Here is a 25,413-nt window from a genome sequence, read left to right as displayed (position 1 = left end):
ATAAGTAACTTCAGTGGAATAAATAATATAAAAATTCGTTATACATACCATTTTCACAAATCAAAATTAACACTTTCTGCAAGATTTTACGGAAGCTGACGACTGGAATCATCAATGTGGATTTGTAAACATGGCGTTCCCGTAGATCGTTGCCAGTTAATTTCTAAATTTCATCCAAATCGAGGTCAACTACAGAACTCGCTGCTGTGCGTGATAGCAGGTCACATATTTGATTTTATTAATACAAATACTGTATGTAAATAAATAAAATCTCAAACGAATAATAAAAGAATAAAAACACAGATTGCTCACCACTTGCAGCCTTTATTTTAACATAAATTGGGATAGAAAGCAGGTTATCACCAAGGAAATTGAATCATACAAAATACAGCAATGCATTGAATAAGGTCTAAAACTAGTCATCATCTTCATATTAGTTAGTAGGTTATGAATAAAAAACATCTATTTTATTGGCACCTATTTATTGAAATCAAATCAAAAAATTTGTCAATTCTACCCCTTTGAAAATATGATCTTGTAATATTGAATACTTTGGAAAAACCTTACCTAACAAAATCAAGCTAACTTGAAATCTGAAAGTTACATCAAAAAACATTTTTTTTTTCAAGCAAATTTAATAGGCATTTTTAAAATAAATTTTCTACCTAATTGTCTATCATCATAGCATATTTTTTAGATGTATCTGTGTTTCATTTTTTCCATTCTCTCAACAAATGTAGGTAAAATAAAAACATCTAGTATTCTATACACATACAAAAATAAACTTAAGTCACTCAAAACACTATGCTTTGCTTAACTAGTTCTGTACAACTTTATTCTACAATATTTTACAAAATATCCACTGTCAACTGTGTTAATTTTACTGTCAGCATTGTTAGTACCTTAAATAATAGTACAGTGCAAATAGTACAGTGCATATAGTACAGTACAAATAGCAGAGTGCATATAGTACAATACAAATAGTACAGTAACATTTCTAATACTGTATACATTGTAGTAGTAGTGTCAGTAAACTCCAATCTGCTCATTTCATATAAATTTTACACAATTTTATATTAATATAATTATTTTACATTATGGAATTTGATATTAACATAAATTACATTGGACGGAATACTGATAAATATAAAGTACTGGCAACACGGAGACAGCATAACTTCTATCACTATAATTAATTGAAAGAGCTTTTAAACACATAAATAATCAGTTACCTGCAAAATATACATATTATCATATATTATTTAAAACTGATATGGTAATGGGACAATAATTGAGAAAAATGCATACATTATTAATAATATTTTTTTTAAATATTGATAAGTAACAAATTGAAACTTTGTTGAGCTATGCTAATGACCTATGCAAATGAGCTATGCAAATGAGCAATGCAAATGAGCTATGCAAATGAGCTATGCAAATGCCTTATGCTAATGCTTGATACAGACATGTTCCAAATTTATCTCTACAAATTTTTTTTCTATATTATGATTTATATACAATACAAACATTGGAATACAAATAAAAACATATCTTTATTGAAATAATTTTTTATTCAATAAAACAAATTTTTGGCAAAATAAATGAAACACAGAATGCTTACTACTGTAGGAGCTCTTAGCATAAATTGGGATAGACTAGCTAGATACTATCACCAGGTCAATTGTCAAATAACCATTTAGAGAACTCATTAAAAAGTACATTAATTAACACAGTTTAAGGTCAAACCTAATTTTTATATAAATTAGTAGTTAATTTGCACCAGGTATTTATAATGAAATCACATAAAAAATGTGTAATTCTACCAAACTGAGAAATGATACTAGGTCTATTTTTGAAGTACGCTTTGCTTTTTTTGGCTAATAACCTATGACCATGATGATGCTTACAATGATGTATAATTTTGAACAGTGAGTTAAGTACTCCGTTAATAATGAACTTATGGAGTCAAAATATGAATAATTTTTATGATTTGACCATTTAGCTCCTGATTGTTTAGAATCTATAGCCATAGTAATCTGTGTATCTATAGGTTTGAGCAACTTGAAGTGCTTTTGCCAATGTCCGAGATTTCCTTGACCGCTGTATTTGGTGCTTCGACGTGAGTGCGTGTGCTCGGCTGAGGGACTGTTGTTCACGTAATTGATAGTTTTTGGAACGGACCCATCTGAAAGAAACAGAAGAAGATTGTAAAATATGAGATGCACTTACAAGATATAATGAGATCGTAACAGTACTGTATGCAGATTTAAAATTGGATTTACACTAATATATACTGTATATATATTTTTTACATATACAGCCATTTTTCTGGAGAAAGTGGGGTTGTTTTCAATATTTCTTTCATACATCAACATTTTCCAATTGTATGTTAACATACGTGCATGTTTAAGAAATGTTAATTTCATTAAAATGATAAAAATGATCACTTATAATTCGTCAAAGTGACGAATTCAATTCTAGTTCTTTCTTCTTTTATTATGGAGTCCTGATAACGTTTCTTTCATTATTCTTTCTTCTTTTATTATGGAGTCCTGATAACGTTTTAAATGTACTGTACCAAACTTTGACAGGTAAGCATTTTAACATCCAAGACTAAGTGGAATTATTTTTCTAGAATAAACTTAACTACAGCACTTACGCTTTATAAGTTTTTTCACATTCTTCACGACTTCTTTGTTGCTGGCCTTGTTTATTTTCTTCCTCAAAGTGCTTGTGAAACCTTTTTTCTAAATTTGATTGACGTTTTTTTCCTTGTAGCCAACTTTTAAAAACATCGTCTGGGTCGGGCTATAAATACAGTAAGCAATTTATTATAATATTAATTAAGATACAAGGAAAAAATCTATATATTTCTGTTACTATGATCAGGCAGTATCTTTCCAGGGAGGTCAAGTCTTATGGGGACAAAGGTCAAAGGTTATGGTCAATCCTCAAGCATCATGGTATATTATATATAGTATGGAAGAATTATTTATAATTCAGTGGTAAGCAACGCTTCAACCCAATGAAAAGAACGCTGATTCAAGATATTTTATTAGTCCACTTCAAAATGGAAATTCGTTGTGATTGGTAAATTACTGATAAATGATGAAATTCTGTATTTTTTAAGTTGACTACAATTAGTCTAAATGAATATAAAACTTACTTTATTTGGATCGGTTTCACTCTCGTTTTTTTTCTTTTCTTTTTCTATTTTTTTTTTGGCACGTGTATCTTCCTGTTTTTGTTGCATCCAAGCGTGAAAAGCTTGTTCACTATCACTTTTTAACCTTCTTTCTTCCTCTTCTTTTTTTTGCGTTTCTTCACGTAATTGATCTCTTCTCAACCGCGCCATTTTCCGTTGATATTCTTTCTGTTCGTCCGTCTGTCCATAACGACTCTTTTGATTTCCGAAATCTGAAATTGTGCCATCTCGAAACGGATCCACTTTCTTTACAGTTATTGGTTGATAAGAAGTTTTTTTATTCACAGGACGAGCTGATTGAATACGACGAGTTGGCGGATTGTTAGGTTTTTCATTCCCAGAGTATGTCGCAGTTGACGGCCTCTGTTTCAAAGGTCGTAGTTCATGAATAGAGTGTGAACCGGAGTTGTTAATGTTTGGTAAAGTAGTACTTGTTGATTCTGTTGTTACTGGGCCTAACCCCATTAAATGTCTTTCTTCTGTGGTCAAGTCAGAAGCATCAACAACTTCAAACTTTCCTTCTCTTTCAACCACAACCTTCTCCTCATCATCTAGTAAATCAAGGACTTCTTTCGATGTCGTTTCTTCCTTAGTCTCTGCGAAGGCAAGAGATTTTTTTGGCATTTGTTCCCTTTGTATAAAAGTCTGACGTTCAATGCCAGGTATAGAATCAACAAGCGTTAATTTCGCAACTTCTTTATCAGCTATATCCTCTTCGTTGTTGACCTCTTGCTCGTCTGCCGCATCCACATCATCATCTTCGTAATAAATTACCGGAAATACATCGGAGACGGGGTCTTCACGGAACTGAACACTCTGTCTTCGATTGTCAACTATAGTTCCTTCAGCGGCGAGTTCGGCATTTAGTTGAGCAATACGATCTCTAACATTATATTCTGGTGGATCATCCACCGGTAGATAACCCTCCTCCTTCATCTGCTGTAATTCTCTTTCAACAGCTATCTGTTCTGCAAGAATCTGCAGTTCTTCATCGGTCAGCTGTTGGTCATTATTGTCCGATTCCTCAATGTCTTGTGGGCTTGTGTTGATTGGATCGTCTTGTTCTTCATCCGACATCCTCCAACCTTGATTTACTAATTGGTGAGAGTTTTCGTAATCCATCCCTGAGGGAGAATTGTGTCCAAACTCAAATGAAGGAGATTCTAGTTCCATATTTGTATATTATCTTTTGTCTAAAAAATGATTATAAAAATATTAATAATTATTATTATCAATCTTAATTTGCATGAACTTTTTAGTGACAAGTCACAAGTATGATGATGATGTCTTAAAACATGATATTGGTATAGTAAGTACACTTGTGTACTCTGCATGTAGGAGCTACAAATTTCATACCGAAAAACGCCATCCACAACAATGCATTGCTGTGTGGCGCCTACACTGCCGCTTACTAGAAGTTAAACTTCTGAGGCTGCGCTAGACATGCTAGCTAGGCCTAGCCTACCTAGCTCTAACTAGGCCTAGGCCTAGTAGTAGGCCTAGTAGGCTAACTAAAAACATTAACTAAACGCACTGGTTTTTTATCATATTTCAGTTAATATGCATACAATAACCTACCAGAACCTCTGTTAAATAATTACGATTATAAGTTGCACAATATTCAAGAGTTAGTAAAAATTAATTTCAAATGTTTCCAAGCCATTTCTACACGCAAAAAGCTAGGCTAGCCCTCTAGCTGCTGCTCAACTCGAGCGATACACACGGCTCTAAACAATGGTGGGCGGTATCCCTTGTTTGTTTACGTAATCGATATGGCAACCAAGGTATAATGACGTCATAATTGGAAACCGCATGTTGTTCATAGCATCATGGAACTATAATTTATACCTCCATGATGATAGCATGCAGCAAAACTAGTTTTTTAATAAATGTTTTGGTTTTTTTGCAGCATTACTATTATTTGTTTATAGAAAATTAATTGAATTATATATACATTTTCTTCTGGATTTCATTAACAACATTAGATCATGTTACTTTCAATGTTTAAGACTATTAGTGTAGACAGAGCTTAAGGCTTTAAATTAATCTTAAACCAAAATTCTTTTTTATTAAAAAGATTACAAACAATATTCTGTATGATCCGTGATGATGAGATGTAGAAACAAATGATATAAAACACAGAAAATAAAATAATATAACAACTTATGTAATTGTTCTAATTGAATTTATTGGTCCATCAGGAATGCAAAATAAATAAGTATCATAGCCCTTTGAAATATAAAGAAAGATGATAAGCAAATAAACAAGTCAGTAGAAAGAAGTACATTTGGATCTTGATTTGTCTAATGAATAAATATATGAATATTCATTAACACTATAAATATTCATTACACACTGGCATTGTAGATTTTGCATATACAGTAATATCAAATTCAATAAAATGAAAATCTTGCTATTTATAATAATTAATGAATATTTATATTTAACTGTAGACAGTTTTCATATACTTGTAGTGATAAATTAAATTGTAAATATGAATATTGTAATAAGATCCTATGAATATTCATAACAGTTAAAATATAATGTATCTAAATAGCTTTATAGGTGCATAGATATTTTATTGTGTAAACATATGAGAAAAAACTAAACGGGTAAAACCATGTGCTTAAATTAATAAATAAAATTGAACTATTTGTCCCCTTGTTGTCCAATATACTGATTGTTAAATTTGGAAAATGTCATAAATAATACTAAAAAAAACATATGTCCAAATAGAGGGTTGGTGCAATAAGAAATAGGATGTAAAGTTGCTAAAAAAAATAAGAAAAAGATAAAAACAACACTGTAATCTTCTTTCAGATTATTTCTTGCCGTTCTGTTTTTTAAAGTAATTCAGCTTATCGACTGGGTTTGGAATGATCTAAAAAAATAAAAATAAACACAAATTACTTTTCAACATTTTGCAAGGAGGATAGGCAATCTACAATGCTGTACAGACTAGTGATTAAGTTTGCTGTTGGAGTTCCCCGGGTCTAGCATTTGTGATATATGTTTTTATTGTTTCTATTGTATTGTCAAATCTGGAACAAGACCAGAAAAAAAATGAATAAAATAGAATTTACCGTGTCACTTCCGGGCTTCCATCCTGCTGGGCACACCTCACCATGTTTATCTGTGTATTGGAATGCTTGTACAAGACGAATGGTTTCTTCTACTGAACGGCCAACGGGTAAATCGTTCATAGTAATTTGACGAAGGACTCCCTCCTCATCAATTATAAATAGGCCTCTATAAATTAGAAATAAAAATGAAATTAAGATTATATATTTAGGAAGAAATATTAAAGGCAATGGAGAATGTACATCTTTACTTTACGATTATACTGTCTATGCTTTGTTCTGTATAGGGATCTACTTTAATGTTTAATGCTGTCTACACTATCAAACGTTATGTGAAAAAAAAGTATAATGTGACCATATATGGACATGCTGATGTCATATCATTACCATATTTGGGCACACACTTTGTTTTGTTTGTTTTTTATAGTGTAGACAGAGCTTAGTATAGTGATTATGCTTTGGTATTATATGGATCTACATCAAATGTTTAAGAGATAGCAACATATCCATTACCTCAATGTATGTCCTAAGTCCTCTAGATAAACACCATAATCCTTGGACATCTGATGAGTTAGATCAGACAAAAGTGGAATTTGCATTTTACCAAGACCTCCCTGCTTCCTATCAGTGTTGATCCTGCAATAATATAATCATATCATATCAGTTGGAAACATATAATTTTATTTCTAAAGCTCTGTCTACACTATCAAACTAGTTTCACAAAAAAAGTGTGATGTGCCCACATATGGTAGCGATATAGTCGAATATGGTAGTAATGTGACATCATCATGTCCATATGAGAACATCACATTTTTTTGTCATATAAAGTTTGACAGAGTTCTAGACTTTTAAATTCAATGTTTAAAGATGAACTGTCCATCCAAATATGTTGAACCTTTGTCCATTTCTTTATATACAGGTTGACAAGATGCTGTACATAAACAAAGTCTTATTACAAGTCTTTGGGAGTGGAGTTGTAATTGTTAGAAAACATCAGGACACTAACAGGATGTGAATCAAAGACCCTTCGATTGCTAGACAAGCATCATAGCCACAACTCCACTAAGAAGTTATTCACTTTTGCCGAAAACTATCTTTACCTACCATGCAAGATGAGTGAAAGGTGAATCAACTGATATTGCAATAACTTCTGTATTAATTTCTTTAAAGTCGCTAATACGATCACTAAATGCGATGATTTCTGTTGGACATACAAATGTACTGAAAAAGGAAAATTAAACAATATTATCAAATCTGAAATAAAATTGCTTTACTTAGTTTATTATTAGTAATTATATTGTTTGTAATAAATCTTACAGAATATTATGCTTTTATTATAAGGCATTATAAAATCTAACAAAGTAAATAACTCACAAATCCAATGGATAGAATAACAGAACCAAATATTTGCCACTGAAATCGGTCAACTTGAGTTCTTTAAATTCACCATTAATTACAGCAGTACCTTCAAAGTATGGAGCTGGCTTAGAAACTTAAAAAGAAAATTGAGATTAAAATGATTTAAAGACACTTACAAATTTACATTTTGTGTTGGTTTATATATTTTATTTAGGCCTATAGCGATATTTATGAAAAAACAATAAAAATTATAACGTAATAGCAATAATTAAAAGAGCATGCTGTAATACATAAAATTAACAATAACAACATATAGTTTATAGTTTATTTTATTTGTCCAAAAAGAAAATTTAAGTTGACATAATATAGGCCTACAATTAATTACATTGCTCAAAATTAGTTGTTGAAGGTTTCTAGAAAATTAGTAATACAGAACATTTTGAAAAAACTATTTGAACATAGGCTGCGGCCTACATTCTAATGTATGAGCATTATGCAGACTAATAAAATAAGCCGATCAAGTCCAAGGTCAATGTTAGGCCTAGGCTGATAAGTAGGCATTCAATCGCTGGATGGAGCAGCCAATCCGTTCCGTTGCGTACCTGGGAAAAATCGTCGATACTCCGACAGCCTCTGTCTGCACACGCGCGGCTTAGGAAACAATTGACTTACTTTGAGCTTTACTCCAGTGAACTGCATGTTTTATGCTTTTCTGTGACTCCCCAGGATATACATGTCCATCACCATAAACATTGCAAGCTTCTTCAGCGATAACTGAAGCCGCAAGTTGAAGGAGAACAAGGTACACAAAACGTGCGACGGAGGCAGCCATATTGAAAACTGACAAGGACGACACGTCATAACTACTAAATAGAGGGCGCATTACTATTTTACAACAAGGGGTGGGTGGGGATGGGGAGCGGTAAACTCAAATACCAGAAACAATTAAAGATATTGTCCCCTTGAAAAATAGTGATTAAAAAATTGTTGTTGAATATGTCATTTTAATCTCACATAATACTGTAGTTATTCAATTTGAAAAAAATTGATTTACCTGAAAAAAATGTAAATTAAAGGAAAAAATGTTTAAATTATCTGTCAGACAATGAATTTTTGGTTAAAATGAAACGTTTAATTTGTCATTTTATAAGTGAAAAAATTATTTTTTTTTTTTCTACAGAAGTGAATAACTTTATTAAAACTGCAAAATGGCCTATTAAAGATCTATTTTTATTAATCATAATTTTTCATGTTTGTGGGGGACAATACATCTTTAATTATTTAATGTGTACAAAAGCCACCTGACTTCACATGACAGATTTGTATCAAAATAAATATGATGCTTACGAAATTGAAAACGAAAAAGACGCGTCATCCCAAGTCGAAAGCTTCACTTTAAACAAATACAAGTAGAATTCAGGCCAAAAGAGTGTTTAATTCTCTTCTTTAAACTTCTCTCTATTAAGTGTAGCTCTTGCCTAATGGACTTGGCACTATATACATATCAGTGATATTCGCTTAATATCTAACAGCTAAAGACATATTTTCTTCTTTTTTTTCCAAAAAGTTCTCTTTAGAGAAATTGTATACAAAATGTGACAAAATAGAATTTGAAGGTTAATATAATACACACATAATGGAGTATTCAAAAACATACATACGCAAAACTCCATCTAGCTTATTACTACATTAGGAGGATCCAATCTAAACTTGCCATCGATATCATATCAAACAACATAAACAAAGCATTAGTGATAGTTAAGTAGGCCTACGATCGACTGTGATGAAATATTAAGAATAAGTTGCAAGCAACAAGCTAACAATACCATTGCAAATTTACTACTGGCGGCTGAATATATAAGTCGTTCAAGCGTATCAACGGCGGGACCCCACTTGCTAATACAAAAATTAAAATATTTAACAATTTAAAATATAATTCAAAAAAGTTTCTAACATAATTTGGTTACAAAACTAAGAAATAAGCTGAAAAAAAAGAAAGATGTCCGTCTCCAACAAGTTCAAGCAAACAAACCTAAAAATTTAACATCATTGTATATATTTTCCTACATAATTAATATCACTATTATAAAATAAACCATGTTGCTATTAATTTTCTATTAAATTTGATGGTTCCCTTTAACTCTTCCACACATATTCTTTCAGGCTCACACTTAAATAGAAACATTTAATGAACGAAATAATTTGTTTATTTACAGTCTGTCTGCTTGTCCGTCTCAAAAGCATTTTATCTAGAATGAATTTAAGGATAGCAAGTAAAGAATAGTATCCTACAAAAAGTAAAAAGTAAATTGTGTATTTAATTATTTTTGTTGGGAAAATGTATACTGTAAATTGTAATAATAAAATATTTTCTTTTGTTTATAACAAAGAATTTAAATAATCTAACATTTAACGATTGTGCTGTCCTTCATTGGAATGCATACATTGTACTTTTAAACCACAAAAATGTGTGAAACATGAAATAGATGTACTGGCCTGTTACTGTAAATTATAAATCCCACCAAAATGTCCTCAACACCAATAAATGGCCTCACCCAATTAAGATCACACCAATTTACTATAAACATTTATGACCACACCCATATGCCCATATATGACCTATGACCCTACAAAAAGACAATAACCTACACTTATGTTTGCAACAAGAGCTCCCTCTAGGCCAATTGTCGTTATTTTACACCTTTTCGATTACATATATTGCAAGATTTATATATGATTTAATGGTTATTGACAGCAAAACCAAACATAAGTGTATCGAATGGCCTAACTTGCTCAAACTGTTATCCTAAAACAAAATAAAGTAACAAAATATAATTTTGTGTAATAAACGCCTTAAAAACAACCTTAGTTTCGTTTAACTTAAGTATACGAATAAATTAACAACACATACTACATATCTATGACGGACATGACCAAATATGGGCCAGTTACAGTTTTAATATATTCAAAGTATCAAACCTCATTTGCATAACTGTCAATACATGGGTACAACTCATTTGAATAAACATCATTCAATCTACTACTGTTACTACTGTATTCCAAAACAAACTGGTACATTTCTTATGTTGTATAAAGCCTTGTCTACACTATCAAACTTTATGTGACAACAAAATGTGATGTGCCTATATACGAATATGATGGTGTTATATCACTACCATATTTGGTCAGATCACTACCATATTTGGGCACATCATACTTTTTTTGTAAAACTAGTTTGATAATATAGACAGAGTTTTAGAAAGTGAAATAATAACATGATGTAGTAACACAGATAAGGAGAACTCTACTAATACACAATCATTGTTTCATCGTTTGTTGTATTGTTTAACATTGTAATATATTCAAACTACGTACAGTATTTGACACTTGTTAAAGGAAGACTTTATTTGTAACACATCACCCTGAGTTGGCAGCATACGACAAGAAATAAAGACACTGATACAGTGCCCTTAAATTTAATAAGGAATACGTTTGGGTCGGACCATTCCATAATTTCAAATTCAGCAACTTTAGAGTATGAGAATAAATTTGAAATTGGAACCAAGATAAATGGAAGGAGTTGTAATAGGTATTTCAACTATTTTACAAGGGAAAGTAATTTTATGGAATAAAAAGGAAAAATATTTATTTATTTTGCACTATTTAAGCATACTATATCATATTTAAATATTTGTTATTAAAAGTACAGGTCTGCATTGTGTCTATTGTGGGATTAGAAATGCACATGTTTAAATTATTAATTCCAATATACCATGATATTATAAAAACATGATGTATACTCTGTGTTTAAAGAGAATAATAAAAAATAAGTGCAGAAATTTAATATATAATATGCAAATTTTGTTAAATGGATAATATATCGAAAAATACAAATTTATACGCAAATTTCAAATGTATACACACAAAAAGTAATGTTTTAAATACTCGTTATCTATTGCTAGGTAAAACACGGACAAGAATACGTTATTATAAATACTACAAAATAGATTGAATAATATTTCTGATTTTTTTTTAATATAGTGGAAATCCAAATTTATAAAATCTAACAAACAGAAGCATAAATGAAATAGAATGCATATGTATGTCTAAACTGGTTTTTTTGTTTATATCATAATTTTAATAATAAAAATGTGTATATATTATCAATAAAAATAGTTTGCCAAGTGGCGTCTATCGTGGCATAGTATTACAGCTAGATACATTGTAGTTAATAAGCAGTCACAATGGAATATCCAACCATTTGATGTCCTACTGGTAAACATGTTTTGTGAGGCACGATCTGTACATAACATGCCCATATATGGTCTTCTAATTTTGATGTCATGCCTATATTAGCCTATCAGAGGCAAGATATGGTCATGACATGCCTAAATACGGTCTTGTTATAATGTCATGACTATATTAACCTATCAGAGGCAAGATATGGTCATAAAATGCCCAAATATGGTCCCATTATAATGTCATGATTATATTAGCCTAACAGAGGCAAGATATGGTCATAAAATGCCCAAATATGGTCCCATTATAATTTCATGATTATATTAACCTATCAGAGGCAAGTTATGGCCATGAGATGCCCAAATATGGTCCCATTATGATGTCATGACTATTTTAGCCTATCAGAGGCATGATATTGTCATGACATGCCCAAATACGGTCCTGTTATGATGTCATGACTATATATGCCTATCAGATTTATGCCTTATATAGGCAGAAAAGAGTATAATTTAATCAAAACTATATAACATGTTTGTACTTTAAAACATAAATCTGTAAATGTACTACCTTTATTCAGCTGATAACAACCCTTTGCCAATAATCTAATGCTTACCTTACTAAACTCATACATTGTTATACTTACATAGACTCAATACTATATATATTTTCTTCGGCACCTTTATTCTAATCAACTGCATATCTCATCATTTCAGAGGGTAGTGGAACTCAGCTTCTTAATCTTTCGACGTTGAGCCAGCATGGACGCGGTGACGGGCTCTAGCGGTTCCATCTTTGGAGCGCGGTTTAAAGCGGAATACGTAGCAGCCATCGCGGCTTTGACCGTAGCTGGATCTTGCGCGGTCAGTTTATTGCTTGGAATTGATTCACGTTCGTGGAACCAGCGGTGTTTGAGCACTTGTGCTGTACTGGGTCTCCTGTATGGGTCTACGTGTAGCATCTTTTGTACAAGTTCCTATAAAATAAAAATAGTTTATTTGTGTTAATCAAGAGAAAATGAAATTGGACCACCTGATACTCTGTACTGAATCTCTATAGTATCATAGTTAAAGTCTATAATACAGTGTCACATATGTATCACAAGTGATGCCTGTATTATGTTCAGGTTAATGGCCTATGATACAAGTATCATGTGTGATACATATATGTGATGCTGTACAAAGAATCAGCTGGTTGGACACAATTAAGGATTTTTTACACCTGTTACAGCATGGTTCCTGTCCGATACCGGCAAATAAAATCAAACGCCAATGTTTCGTTTTTTCAACGCTTCACGAGGCTATGCACCAATCAATATGCACATATACGATTTGATTTTCCGCCGTCGGAGAGGAACCGTGCCGGAACAGGTGTGAAAGAGCCTTTACACATGCTTTGTCTGAAATCAAATAGTTTATTTTCTCAGAATGAGAATGTTAGAATAGTAGTAGTATTACCTTTGCATTGTTGGAGACATAATCCCAATTACCCGTATCCATGTTAAACTGTCCCTCACCAATACGAGCCAAGATACTCTCTGGTGTATCATCAGGTCCGTGGGCAAAAGGTGTCCGCCTAGAAAAAAGAAAAAGATTAAATATTCATTCATAAGTCTTCACAATGTGGGTGTGTCTACAAATTTGAAACTTGAAACTTAAAATCAGTTCTTTCTTAAAATTGGATAAAATAAACTTTTTTTATTGATTTAATTGTTTAACATAATTACAAAACTTATATTGTTTTAAGGTTTCCATGGCGATATCAATATGTTGATATCAAGTTTGCGATACACCACATACGTAGTTCTGAAATAAACTGTTGAGTTTCTTGACGTGTCGATCAATATGCTTTGATCTTTCAAGAGTGAGAATAACCAAACAAAACCAATTCATAGTATAAAGCTCTGTCTACACTATCAAACTAGTTTTTTGAAAATGTGACCAAATATGTTAGTGATATATGCCCAAATATGGTATTGGTATGATGTCATCATGTCCATATATGGGCACATCATATTTGTTGTCACATAAACTTTGATAGTGTAGACAGAGCTTTAGACTTTTATAAATTACATATTTACTTACCCTCCTAACATTGTGTAGAGTAGTACCCCTAAACTCCACACATCACATGCTGCATCATAACCCTGCCTCTTCAAAACCTATTACAAGAAAATAATGATAACTTTAAAGATGTATTGTCCCCCTAACAAAATAATTATTTTAATTTTTTTGTTGAATAAGCCATTTTAATGTCATATAATAGTTATCCAGTTCAACCAAAAAATAGATGATAAAAAAAAAGTATTTAACTGAAAAAACGGTAAGTAAAATTGGCTGTCAGCCAATAGATTTTTGGTTGAATTTAACCATTTTATAAGGGAAAACATTACTTTTTTGGGGGTTTTTTTCTACGGAAGTGATTTTTTTGGGGGACATTGACAATACATCTTTAAAAAAACAACTCAAATTCAGCTGTCATTGAAAAAATAAAAGTAATTAGCACAAAGTAAAGTACAGTATTTAGTACTTAGACCTACTTTCCTTTTCTCTATTTCATTTCATTATATTTTAAAAACTAAAACTTTGTCTACACTATCAAATTGTATGTGACAAAAAATGTGTTGTTCCATATTTGAACATGATGATATCATATCACTACCATATTTGGGCACAACACACTTTTTTTGTCAAAATTGTTTGATCGTGTAGAGTTTTAGTTGAAAAAGTTTAGTAAAAGAGTTCGTTGAGACAAACATCTGGCTTCCATGTTGCCAGTTGCTATGTTATTATTGTATTTCCTTTAAAGATATTGTCCTCCCCCTAAAAAATATTTTTTAGAATTTTTTTTTGAATATGCCACTTTAATGTCACATAATAGTTACTCACTGAAAAACGTAATGCAAGGGAAAATATACCTAAACCGTCTGTCAGACAATGGTTTTTGGTTAAATTAATTTCCTTTTTACAAGTGAAATAACTATTTTAGTTTTTTCTACAGAAGTGAATAACTTTATTAAAACTGCAAAATGGCCTATTCAAAGCCTGATTTTAATAATCTTTATTTTTTTTGTTTTTGGGGGACAATACATCTTTAATTGAAGCATTTATTGAATTAATTGATTCTTGTTTCATACCTCAGGGGCAACAAAGTTGGCAGTATAACAGGGCGTCATCAGTAACCCGTTCTCAGCCCTCATCTGTTTAGCAAATCCAAAGTCCGCTATTCTAATACTAGTAGCGCTAAAGTCCTCATTAGCATACAGTATGTTACTAGGTTTAAGATCTCTATGTACAACCTGTTGAATAATAGATAACAAGCGTTCATTCATGATTAAGTATTTGGCTGCAATCCAAGTATGCTAGACGTCATGTATAAATATATAAATACATTCATCATATTATCATCATAACTTGACTTAAGCTCTGTCTACACTATCAAACTAGTTTGACAAAAAAGTAGGATGTGCCCAAATATGGTAGTGATATGACATCATCATGTCCATATATAAGCAAATCACATTTTTTGTCACATAAAAGTTGATAGTGTAGCTTTAAGCTCTGTCTACACTATCAAATTAGTTTGAAAAAAAAAGTGTGATGTGGTAGTGAAATGACATCATCACCATATATGGGCACATCACATTTTTTGTCACATAAAATTTGATAGTGTAGACAGAGCTTTACCATGTTTGAAGCAATCAGTTCATGTTAACAGAGTGATAAATGATAACATATTCACATACCCTTTGCTGATGAAGATAGTCCACTGTTTTTGTTACTGTTAACATAATGTCGCATGCCTCACGTTCAGATAAGAATTTCTGTCTTAGTATTTTATCTAGTAATTCTCCTCCCTTCATCAATTCCATTACCATGTACACTTTGTTACCGTCATCGTAAACCTAGAAAAAAATAACAATTAACACTTGTATTCAATGATTGATTGTAAATATAGAAAAAGAATTTGCTAAATGGACACATAAACTCATCTAAAGCTCTGTCTACACTATCAAACTAGTTTGACAAGAAAGTGTGATGTACCAAAATAAGGTAGTGATACACCCAAATATAGTAGTTATATGACATCATCATGTCCATATATGGGCACATCACATAAAGTTAGACAGAGCTTTAGACAATTTTATATGTCCATTTAGCAAAATATTAAGACAGAGCTTAAGACTGACAAAACAAACAAAAAACAACAAAGAATAAATATAATACAATGATACAGTAAGTTAAAAAAATTACTGTCTTTCTGAAAAACTTTTCTTACATCTCTTAAAGTGATAATATTAGGATGATGTCCATATCTGAGTAATATTTCTATTTCTTCTTGGACATCTCGCTTGGTTTTTTCCACAATCTTCACTGCATATTCTTGACCAGTTGCTTTGTGAATACACCTTTTACACACAGAGTATGAACCCAAACCAATATCCTACAAATATAAAAACCAAAATGAATCGGTAAATAATAATAATAATCAATCCATCCTGTAATTGGATGAATATGAAATTGTTTAAAAATCATATCAAAAATACACTTACCAAATTTATTTGAATAAACGCCCGGCTTTGAAAAAATGACTCACCCGAATAAACATGGAATATCATTTGGAATAAATGCTCCAGGCGTTTATTTTTTCCTCAAACTTCCCGCCATATGCATATATGCACAATATTGATTACCACAAAATTCACTTTTCTAGTAGAATTTATTAATTGACATGATCTACAATTTACCAAGCATTTTGATAAACTTTTTACTGTATTTTATCACTTTTGGATATTAAGTGTGTTCTTTTCATATCTAGGGGGTTTTATTTGATTATACATGTTACCATATTAGGCACAAAAAATAAATGCCTCCCGCTAACACCCTCCTGAACAATAAACACATTAAACAAATTCAAATTAATACAGTGCTCAATACCAGAAATGCCTTTCCCCTCAACATCACCTCCACTCTCCACTTCCATTCCTCACTTAACTCACACAAGAATATAACAAGCACTTACTTGTTTCAGATCATATTCCTCTTGAATTGATGTTACTCTTGCATGCATAAGTCCTGCTTTCTGCAAACACAAATATTCATAAAAAATTCATGTTTACAAAAATCAATTTTGATAATTGACGCAACGGTTTGTAATATACGAATGATTCTGATTGGACAAAAAGCTGCATCAAACCATTAGCTTCCATCACGATTTTATTTAATTCATTTTTCCAATAATGTATGAATTAATATAAATGTATGCTACATATTTTGTGTAATGCATAGGTCTAAGGTTGTAAAAACTATAAAATAATACAATAAGTCAGTAAAGAGAAATTAGTTTATACATACTTGTTCTAAAGTATTCCTCGTTGCTGCTGTAATTATACCGCCCTCCATTGACTCGATGAGATCCGGGGCTACGAAACTAAAACCTTTAAACAACTGATGAGCGCTTGCACTGGGAGGAACACCGGGAGAGTCTTAAAAAGTGGGGTAAAAATGAAAAAAAATATAGCAATGAAAACACAATAGTAAAACACTTAATAGGGGTGTCCACTTAATAAGGGTGTCCCCTGAATATTACAATCTTAAGTCAAGTCTACACTATCAAACTTTATGTAACAAAAAAATGTGATGTGCCCATACATGGACATGATGATGTCATATCACTACTATATTTGAGCATATCACTACTATATTTGAGCATATCACTACCATATTTGAGCATATCACTACCATATATTACATCACACTTGTTTTGTCAAACTAGTTTGATAGTATAGACAGAGCTTTACTTACTCAAGACAAAATCATTTTTTTGCATTCAATTAGCATTGCTAGGCAACAAAGACTAATCATAATCATAAACAAATAAGCCATCAATAAGACTATAATATCTTTTGGCACTATTGCACGCCATGTGACCCACAATCGTCTAATCAAATGACAGGAATTTAATTGTGTTATTTAAAAACAAATAATACCTTTTGGTGTCCTGGAGGTAAATTCCTGATCAAAATAAAATGCGTCGTCTGCTCTTGTTACGGCTGGCTTGAATGGTGGCGGTTGTTCTCTTTTTAATAGTTTCTAAATAAATAAGATAATTTTGATTGATATTAAAGAATTTTAAAAAAGAAAGCAAAGAATGAAAAAGAAATGAGCTATAACAAGATTTTGCATATTGCAATATACAAATAATGAATGTTTATGAGATGGTAAAAATATTTCATGGGTTGAAAGATTGACTGTTCTATGACAGGGAGCTGAGATAAAATTATCTATAGACTGACAATCCTGTTTTTTTCAACAACAAAAAAGATGCATAAGCCAGCAATTTTAATTTGAATGCGAAAAAAAATGTTGCAAAACGTGTATCAGAACCATAAATTATAACATTAGGTAGAAGTAATATCACACAGCACATTAACCAATCACGTGGCAAGGATATAGTCAGGTGTGTGTTATATATAGATAAATAACACAATTAAACCTCATAATCTATCTAAATTCTGTCTACACTATTAACTTTATGTGACAAAAAATGTAATGTGCCCATATATGGACATGATGTCATATCACTACCATATTTGGGCATATCACTACCATATTTGGGCACATCAAACTTTCTTTGTCAAACTAGTTTGATAGTGTGGACAGAGCTTTAATGAATACTTACAGGCCAGTTTATACTAGCAAAGAATTGATGGTTTTTTATGTCCTCCACCCCGTCCGCACCTGCACCTAGACGATTGGATGGATTCCTTTTAAATAATTGTCGCAATAAACTTTGTGCCTCCGGACTTAAAAACTGCGGCATTCCTAGCTTTGCTCTAAATAGAAAATATAAACAATTGTTAATTATTTAAATATTTCAAAATATTCTTTTTAATATTTCAAAATATTCTTTTTAATATTTCAAAATATTCTTTTTAATATTTCAAAATATTCTTTTAATATTTCAAAATATTCTTTTTAATATTCTGAAATATTCTTTTTAATATTTTAAATATTCTTTTTAATATTTTTAAATACTCTATTCATGATGTGGCAAGTACAATTTATCAAGATTTAATTTAGGGTTCAGTGGACTTGGGTTTCAGTTAGGTTAGAGTGTTGTGTAAACCAATTTGTGACGTAACATATTGTACATTTAAAGATGTATTGTCCCACAAAAACATGAAAAATAAAAATTAATAAAATCAGACTTTGAATAGATTATTTTGTAGTTTTAATAAAGTTCATCATTTCCATAAAAAAAAATTGAAAAAATTAATGTTTTCACTTATAAAATGGCAAATAAATGGTTAAATTTAACCAAAAAACATTGGCTGGCAGCCAATTTGACTATTTTTTGCTTGAAATTACAGTTTTTTAGGTAAATACATTTTCTTTTCGATCCAATTTTTGGACAAAGTGGATAATTATTTGGTAACATTAAAATGGCATAATCAACATAAAAATGTTTAAGAATTATTTTTTCAGGGTGACAATATATCTTTAAACAATACCTTGGATAATTCAAGTACTTTTCAGTTATTGTCCAGATGTAGGAATTGTTCACGTAATTGAGGGTTAAGTAAAATTGCTGGCGCATGTTTTGCGTCGCCATGTAAACGTATTTGGAAAAGAACAATAGAGGGCTTACTTTAGAATCATTGCCATGGTTTCCTTCCTGTGTTGTCCTTGAAATGGCAATGCTCCTGTTAACATCTCAAACTTAAAAAAAAAACAAATAACATTTAAAATGACAGTAGCTTAGGATTAATCACTCAACATACTCATCCCAAGGTCAAGATCAAAACATACACTGAAAGTGTTCACAAAATATATTCCATGTTAATGTGTATTATAATCAGCATATCCACTTAATGGAATACCCAGCTAATGCATTGATGCAATATTGTGCTAGGCTGTGGTGGGCGTAAACATTCTTTACATTCTTCCACCCACCCTTTAAACGCTTCAACCAACCCTAATTTCAACATAGCACCCACCCAAATAAATCTCTGGATACCTTAAAGTCCTGATTTATTAATTTTTTCTCACCCAAGCATAAATTGCTAACACCCACCTACTTTTTTTATTCTCTAACTACATCTCTAAGAGAGCAATTTGAATACACAGTATATAAAGATACAGTTTTTGTAATCGAAAAATAATGCATACATAATATTGAATCTACAACTATGAAAGTAGCATAAATAAATGTGCAAATAAATAGGTACCCTGGGCCTATTTAGGTTCAATTATTTCACACGGGTGAAATTATATAAAATGTATTTTTTTAAAGATAAATATTTTATACAGATGAACAAAATGTTGATTAATGAAAAAAATGAAAATGAAAATGGATTGATATTGAATCAAAACTATGGCTCAGTTATAGTGTACATCTGGGGAACATCACATTACATAATTGTGTAGAGAATTGTATTAAAAAAACTAATAATAAATGTATTGCCATCATACAGATTTAATCCACTTATCACTTCATTGATATTCTAGCAACTCCATACTTTGCATATAATCAATATTACTAAGTCTTCATAACTATGACACTGTTACTTGACACTTAACACACTTTCAATCAAATTTACTATTAATATTGATTATTGCTTAAAATCTAAGTCGCATCTTAATAAGTTAGACACCGCGCTTTAATGTTTTTGTTTTAGGAATCCTGCATTTCTATTATTTAGATAAATTCCATAGTCAGTAAAATATGTTGTGAATTTTATAAATTGTATTTAACCAGAAAAACCCCTCCTTTAGGACAATCTCAAAAAATGTGTTCCATATTGTCTCCTTTTATACTTGTGATCTAATTAATATTAATTGGTTTGAAGGAGGTTTTTGGATGCAATGTTTGCGCAAAGTTAGATCCAAGTTATACTGGCACTTAGGATAGGATAGACAGATGCCTTGTTTTCACTCGAATTTCTGTGAATATTGCTCCGACAAGCTCTCATATGGAAGCATCAAAGTGCTGGAGCAGCATCTTAGGATATTTTATGGATCATTTTTGTGTGTAAAGCGCTTATACAAATTGACTACCATAATTATTATTAAACAAACGGTAAATAAAAAGATTCTTTTTGACAGACTGAGATTTAACAGTAGGTCTTAATTAACTCACCATAAGTACACCATATGACCACCAATCAGCAGCTGTCGTGTGACCCCTTCTGTTGACGACCTCCGGGGCCATATATTCTACTGTTCCGCAAAATGAATACGCTTTACTATCTTCTACTGATTCCTTGCTAAGTCCGAAATCTGTCAATTTCACATGGCCATCTTTATCTAATAATATACTACAAATAAAATAAATACAATTTTTATTAAAACAAACTTAGATTCTTATCTGGTTAAGGTGCTTTGGATGTACTCACACATCTCATTAAAGTGAGATATTTTTCTTATAATAATTATACCTTTTGATATTATATACATTTTCTATATACCTAGAGAGAGGCTTTCAGCCAGACAAAAAGTCAATACTGGGACTATACCCCGAGGATATGCCTGTTTGTGAAACCAGACATAAAGTATGGGGTGGGATTAGACCCAAAGTGGGATTATACTTGAAGATACACGGTACCAGAATGTAAATATTGTAACAATTCATCTTTTGCTTCCACTTCAATTTTAATAAATAAACCTGGAATAATATTATAAATAGAAGAAATTTCCTTTCATAAGTTTTTTCTTTTGAGCGTCGCAGCGACGCAAAGTGCTGTATTGCGTAATCACAAGTGGGAACCGACGACGCAACAGTATTGCAAACATCGTAGGTCTGATTTCACGCAGACGGGGGGAAAACACAATGATGGGAAGGGAATTTTGTTATGTTGCGTCGCTAGTGGGAACCAAGCAGCCTCGTGTGAATACTAAATACAGCATCTGTGTGTGTGTATACGTTAATATTTTACTTACTTTTCTGGTTTCAGATCGCGATATATTATCCCCAGACTGTGAAGGTGGTCTAACGCCAAGGCTAATTCAGCGAGATAAAACTTTACATCTTCTTCTGTAAACATTACCTGCAAAAATAAAATTGCTAAATTAGAATAAAATCAATCAATATAAAAATAAGTCTAAGGCTCTGTTCACACTATCAAACTGTTACAAAAAAGTGTGATGTGCCCATATATGGACATGATGATGTCCCATCACTACCATATTTGGGCATACCACTACCATATTTAGGCATATCACACTTTTGTTTTCGTCAAACTATAGTTAGTTTGAGCTTAAAATTATGTTATTTCTGCCACAACAAATTCAGCTTTATTTTATACTATTCCCGTAAAAATGCATGTACTAAATAAATTGATAAAATATTGTGAATTTGTACAAAAATAAATAAAATGTACCTCTTTAGACAACCGTGTAAACAAGTCTCCTCCTCTGAGAAAATCCAGAATCAAGTACAATTTTCCTTCTGTTTGGAATGCTGAAAAAACAAACATTAAAATGGTATGTTCCTATTAATGAAGATTATTGGTGGCTAGTTCAAGAATCTACACTCAATTGAGAGTGACCATTCCTGCAATAGAAACGGTATTTGACCTGTCATTTGTGACTTTTCCCAAATTTCCGTTTGTTTACAATCGCCGAGAAGTTTAAGTATGAAAACTCATATGACTGTATTCACCATTCACACTTAGGCCAAGGGAAACACTTAGGCCAAGGGAAACACTTATCCTTAAAATTAAAAAAATTTCTATCTAAGTGAATACAATTTAAGTGAAATACTTAATATTTAAAGGAAATATCTCACTTAAGTGTGATTGGTGAATACGGCTACCTACTGTTTCCTACTTATAATATACATGTACTTTGGAATATATCTAAACTGTACAAGCAGAAAATGAAATCACATTAAAAAGTTATAAAAAATAAACTTTAGGTTAAAAGCTTACCATAGTGTAATTTCACAATAAATGGATGATTCACTTCAACTAATATATTTCTTTCCATTTTTGTTCTCACTCGGTCTCGTACTAGAAATAGAGAAAAAAATCAACCAATTCAACCAATTATGATAATAAATTCATTCATACATCTCAGTTACAGGTGGAGTTGATTAAAATGATTAAAACATTGAACGTAACGAATGTAATTAAAGCACATACTGTAGTGAACGTTTGTAGGTAAAACTTAAAAGTCACTCCACATACATACACACTTTACAATCCATTTTTAAAATTATAGATATTGTATGTAGTTATTATTGCAGTGGAAATAAAATTAAAGGTTCTCATTAAAAATTGATAGTACTGTATTAATACTGTGTACTATAGTTACGTACATACTTTATAACTCATCTTAAGGGGACACCTTTTGGACCCAACACACTGTAGTGCCCCCTTAATAGAGGAGTCCCCTGAGAAGGAGTGTCTCAATTGAGGGCTTCTACTGTATGCATATTAAAATATAACTCATCTTTAGGGGACACCTTTTGGACCCAATATACTGTAGTGCCCCCTTAATAGAGGAGTCCCCTGAGTAGGAGTGTCTCAAACGAGGGCTTCTACTGTATGCATACTAAAATATAACTCATCTTAAGGGGACACCTTTTGGACCCAACACACTGTAGTGCCCCCTTAATAGAGGAATCCCCTGAGCAGGAGTGTCTCAATTGAGGGCTTCTACTGTATGCATACTAAAATATAACTCATCTTAAGGGGACACCTTTTGGACCCAACACACTGTAGTGCCCCCTTAATAGAGGAGTCCCCTGAGCAGAAGTGTCTCAAACCAGGGCTTCTACTGTATGCATTTTTTTAAAAAACACCTTTTGGACCCAATAAAGTTCCCCTTAATAGAGGTGCCCCCTTAATTAAGGTGTCCCCTGAACAGGGGTGTCCCAAAGGAGTGGGTGCTACTGTGTACGTTATAATACACAGTAAAATACAGCCTGGATTACGCTTGTTTCTGGTGTTTTTTCTTCTTTGTTAGACTCACTTAACCGATTATAGCTTTCCAAACTAGCTCCAATTATTTATCATTTAAAGGAAAGTGTCCTTAATTGGAGCATGTCTTTAATTATACGGATTTTAATTCGAAGGAGACAAAATACTACGAAATAAATTAGAAAAAATTATTGCATCTTACAGCACGACCTTGCCCTTGTTAAAATATAGAACGTTTCTTTAATTATTTATTTATCAAGGTTAAATATTTTAACTAATTATATGAAATGACTAATTAACATATTCGTCAAGGTACAATACTTCTATTAAAAATAACGAATTAAATTTAATGAATATTTATAATTAGTTACATCCTAATTAGAATAATCTTGTCAACAATTGAACATTGTGATCTGAAAAAGCTTATTACTGATAAAAATAGAAGATTCATTATAATGATTAAAATAAAATGTAATCTGGATGAATAAAGCATCCTTGCACTTAAATAATTTATGTAAGCACTTTAGGTAAAATGTACAATTACCTTTATGTACTTACTTTATATAAAATGTATGCATGTACAGTCACCCCTTAATGTAAAGTGTGTGTAACAATACATTGTTAAAGGTTTATGTATAATGTACGATTATGCATAATATAAGTGAGTACACTAAACCTCGTCCAAACCAAGACTTCGTGAAACCAAAATATCAGTAAAATATAAATCTTAAAACTAGATATTTTAATAAATTAATAGGCTGCAGTGCGTTTTTTTTTTTTGGGGGGGTGGGGGGGGGGAGAGAGAAAGATTCTGTTATGTTTAGATTTGAGTATTGGACCTTAAATATGTATTGTTCCCTGAAACACAAAAAATAAAGGTCAAAATATTCTAGATTTAAATTGGCCATATCAAAGTAATATTAAAGTTATTCACTTTAAGTTGAAAATTCGAGCCAAAAACAACAAGTTTACATAATTAACCGGTAAATTAATTTGATTACATTTTGCTGGAAAATCGTCGCGAGCGAGAGTAAACAAAGATTTCAAACCATGAATATGCATGATGCTAATTAGGATTGTTTACAACTCGTCACGGTTTGAGAAGGTGTTTTCACACAGATCGCAAGGAAGTTTTATGATTATGCACACAGAGTAGCCACACAAGCACGTTGCATTATGAGATATGTTTTGATTGAAAACTTTGACTGGAAGTCAAAGTTATTTTTTGAACAAAAAATGTCTGTATTTCAGTTAAATTATTTTCTTTTCGACTAATTTTTAGTGAAAGTTAATAACTATTATGATACTTCAAAATGACCCACTTTTTTTCGAAATAATAAACAAAAATTTTTTTTAAATTAGTCAAAGGGACAATACATCTTTAAACATTTATGTGACAAAAAAATGTGATGTGACCATATATGGACATGATGATGTCATACCACTACCATATTTGGGCAAATCACTTTTTTTTGTCAAACTAGTTTGATAGTGTAGACAGAGCTTAATGCACTGTTATGTTACAATACAATTTATTACTACTGTACGCAACTGTAGTACATGCATGTTGGACACTTCTTTATTTTCTTAAACTTGTTCTTCATTAAATT

General features: G+C 31.5%; 4 protein-coding genes across 5 annotated transcripts in view; all 4 read right to left on the bottom strand.

Moving 5' to 3' along the window:
- The window catches only part of LOC140054154 (vacuolar protein sorting-associated protein 26B-like), a 75,245-nt gene extending 75,109 nt beyond the window's left edge, over positions 1-136 (bottom strand). The window contains exon 1 of the mRNA XM_072099040.1: positions 49-136. Within this exon, the coding sequence (XP_071955141.1) occupies positions 49-51 (3 nt within the window). The 5' untranslated portion in view covers positions 52-136. The remainder of the gene's footprint in view (positions 1-48) is intronic.
- Positions 137-312: 176 nt separating this feature from the next.
- LOC140054129 (uncharacterized) lies at positions 313-4,924 on the bottom strand. 2 transcript variants are annotated; one of them, XM_072099011.1, is made up of 5 exons: positions 4,784-4,924; positions 4,374-4,398; positions 3,167-4,241; positions 2,660-2,808; positions 313-2,185 (listed from the first exon to the last, which is right to left on the bottom strand). In XM_072099011.1, exons 2-5 carry the CDS (start codon positions 4,376-4,378, stop codon positions 2,014-2,016), a joined length of 1,401 nt encoding a protein of 466 aa, XP_071955112.1. In that variant the 5' UTR covers positions 4,379-4,398; positions 4,784-4,924; the 3' UTR covers positions 313-2,013. The 2 variants fall into 2 exon arrangements, with proteins under 2 accessions (XP_071955112.1, XP_071955111.1); XM_072099010.1 differs by having other exon boundaries at positions 3,167-4,398.
- A 459-nt stretch (positions 4,925-5,383) lies between these two features.
- LOC140053998 (peroxiredoxin-4-like) lies at positions 5,384-8,494 on the bottom strand. Its single transcript, XM_072098789.1, has 6 exons — positions 8,317-8,494; positions 7,660-7,777; positions 7,390-7,506; positions 6,799-6,921; positions 6,289-6,454; positions 5,384-6,086 (listed from the first exon to the last, which is right to left on the bottom strand). Exons 1-6 carry the CDS (start codon positions 8,474-8,476, stop codon positions 6,027-6,029), a joined length of 744 nt encoding a protein of 247 aa, XP_071954890.1. The 5' UTR covers positions 8,477-8,494; the 3' UTR covers positions 5,384-6,026.
- Positions 8,495-9,059: 565 nt separating this feature from the next.
- Positions 9,060-25,413, bottom strand: part of LOC140053930 (ribosomal protein S6 kinase alpha-3-like) — a 31,427-nt gene continuing 15,073 nt past the window's right edge. Inside the window, exons 5-19 of the mRNA XM_072098681.1 lie at positions 22,811-22,891; positions 22,262-22,341; positions 21,822-21,928; positions 21,022-21,199; positions 19,531-19,601; positions 18,562-18,715; positions 17,870-17,972; positions 17,235-17,365; positions 16,903-16,962; positions 16,159-16,323; positions 15,626-15,784; positions 15,017-15,178; positions 13,965-14,041; positions 13,338-13,455; positions 9,060-12,856 (exon numbers count right to left, since the gene is read on the bottom strand). Coding sequence (XP_071954782.1) covers positions 12,593-12,856; positions 13,338-13,455; positions 13,965-14,041; positions 15,017-15,178; positions 15,626-15,784; positions 16,159-16,323; positions 16,903-16,962; positions 17,235-17,365; positions 17,870-17,972; positions 18,562-18,715; positions 19,531-19,601; positions 21,022-21,199; positions 21,822-21,928; positions 22,262-22,341; positions 22,811-22,891 — 1,910 coding nt within the window. The 3' untranslated portion in view covers positions 9,060-12,592. The remainder of the gene's footprint in view (positions 12,857-13,337; positions 13,456-13,964; positions 14,042-15,016; positions 15,179-15,625; positions 15,785-16,158; positions 16,324-16,902; positions 16,963-17,234; positions 17,366-17,869; positions 17,973-18,561; positions 18,716-19,530; positions 19,602-21,021; positions 21,200-21,821; positions 21,929-22,261; positions 22,342-22,810; positions 22,892-25,413) is intronic.

This window comes from Antedon mediterranea, chromosome 7 (assembly GCF_964355755.1).
Source record: "Antedon mediterranea chromosome 7, ecAntMedi1.1, whole genome shotgun sequence".
Classification (NCBI taxonomy): Eukaryota; Metazoa; Echinodermata; class Crinoidea; order Comatulida; family Antedonidae; genus Antedon; species Antedon mediterranea.
This window is presented reverse-complemented; position numbering and strand designations above follow the sequence as displayed.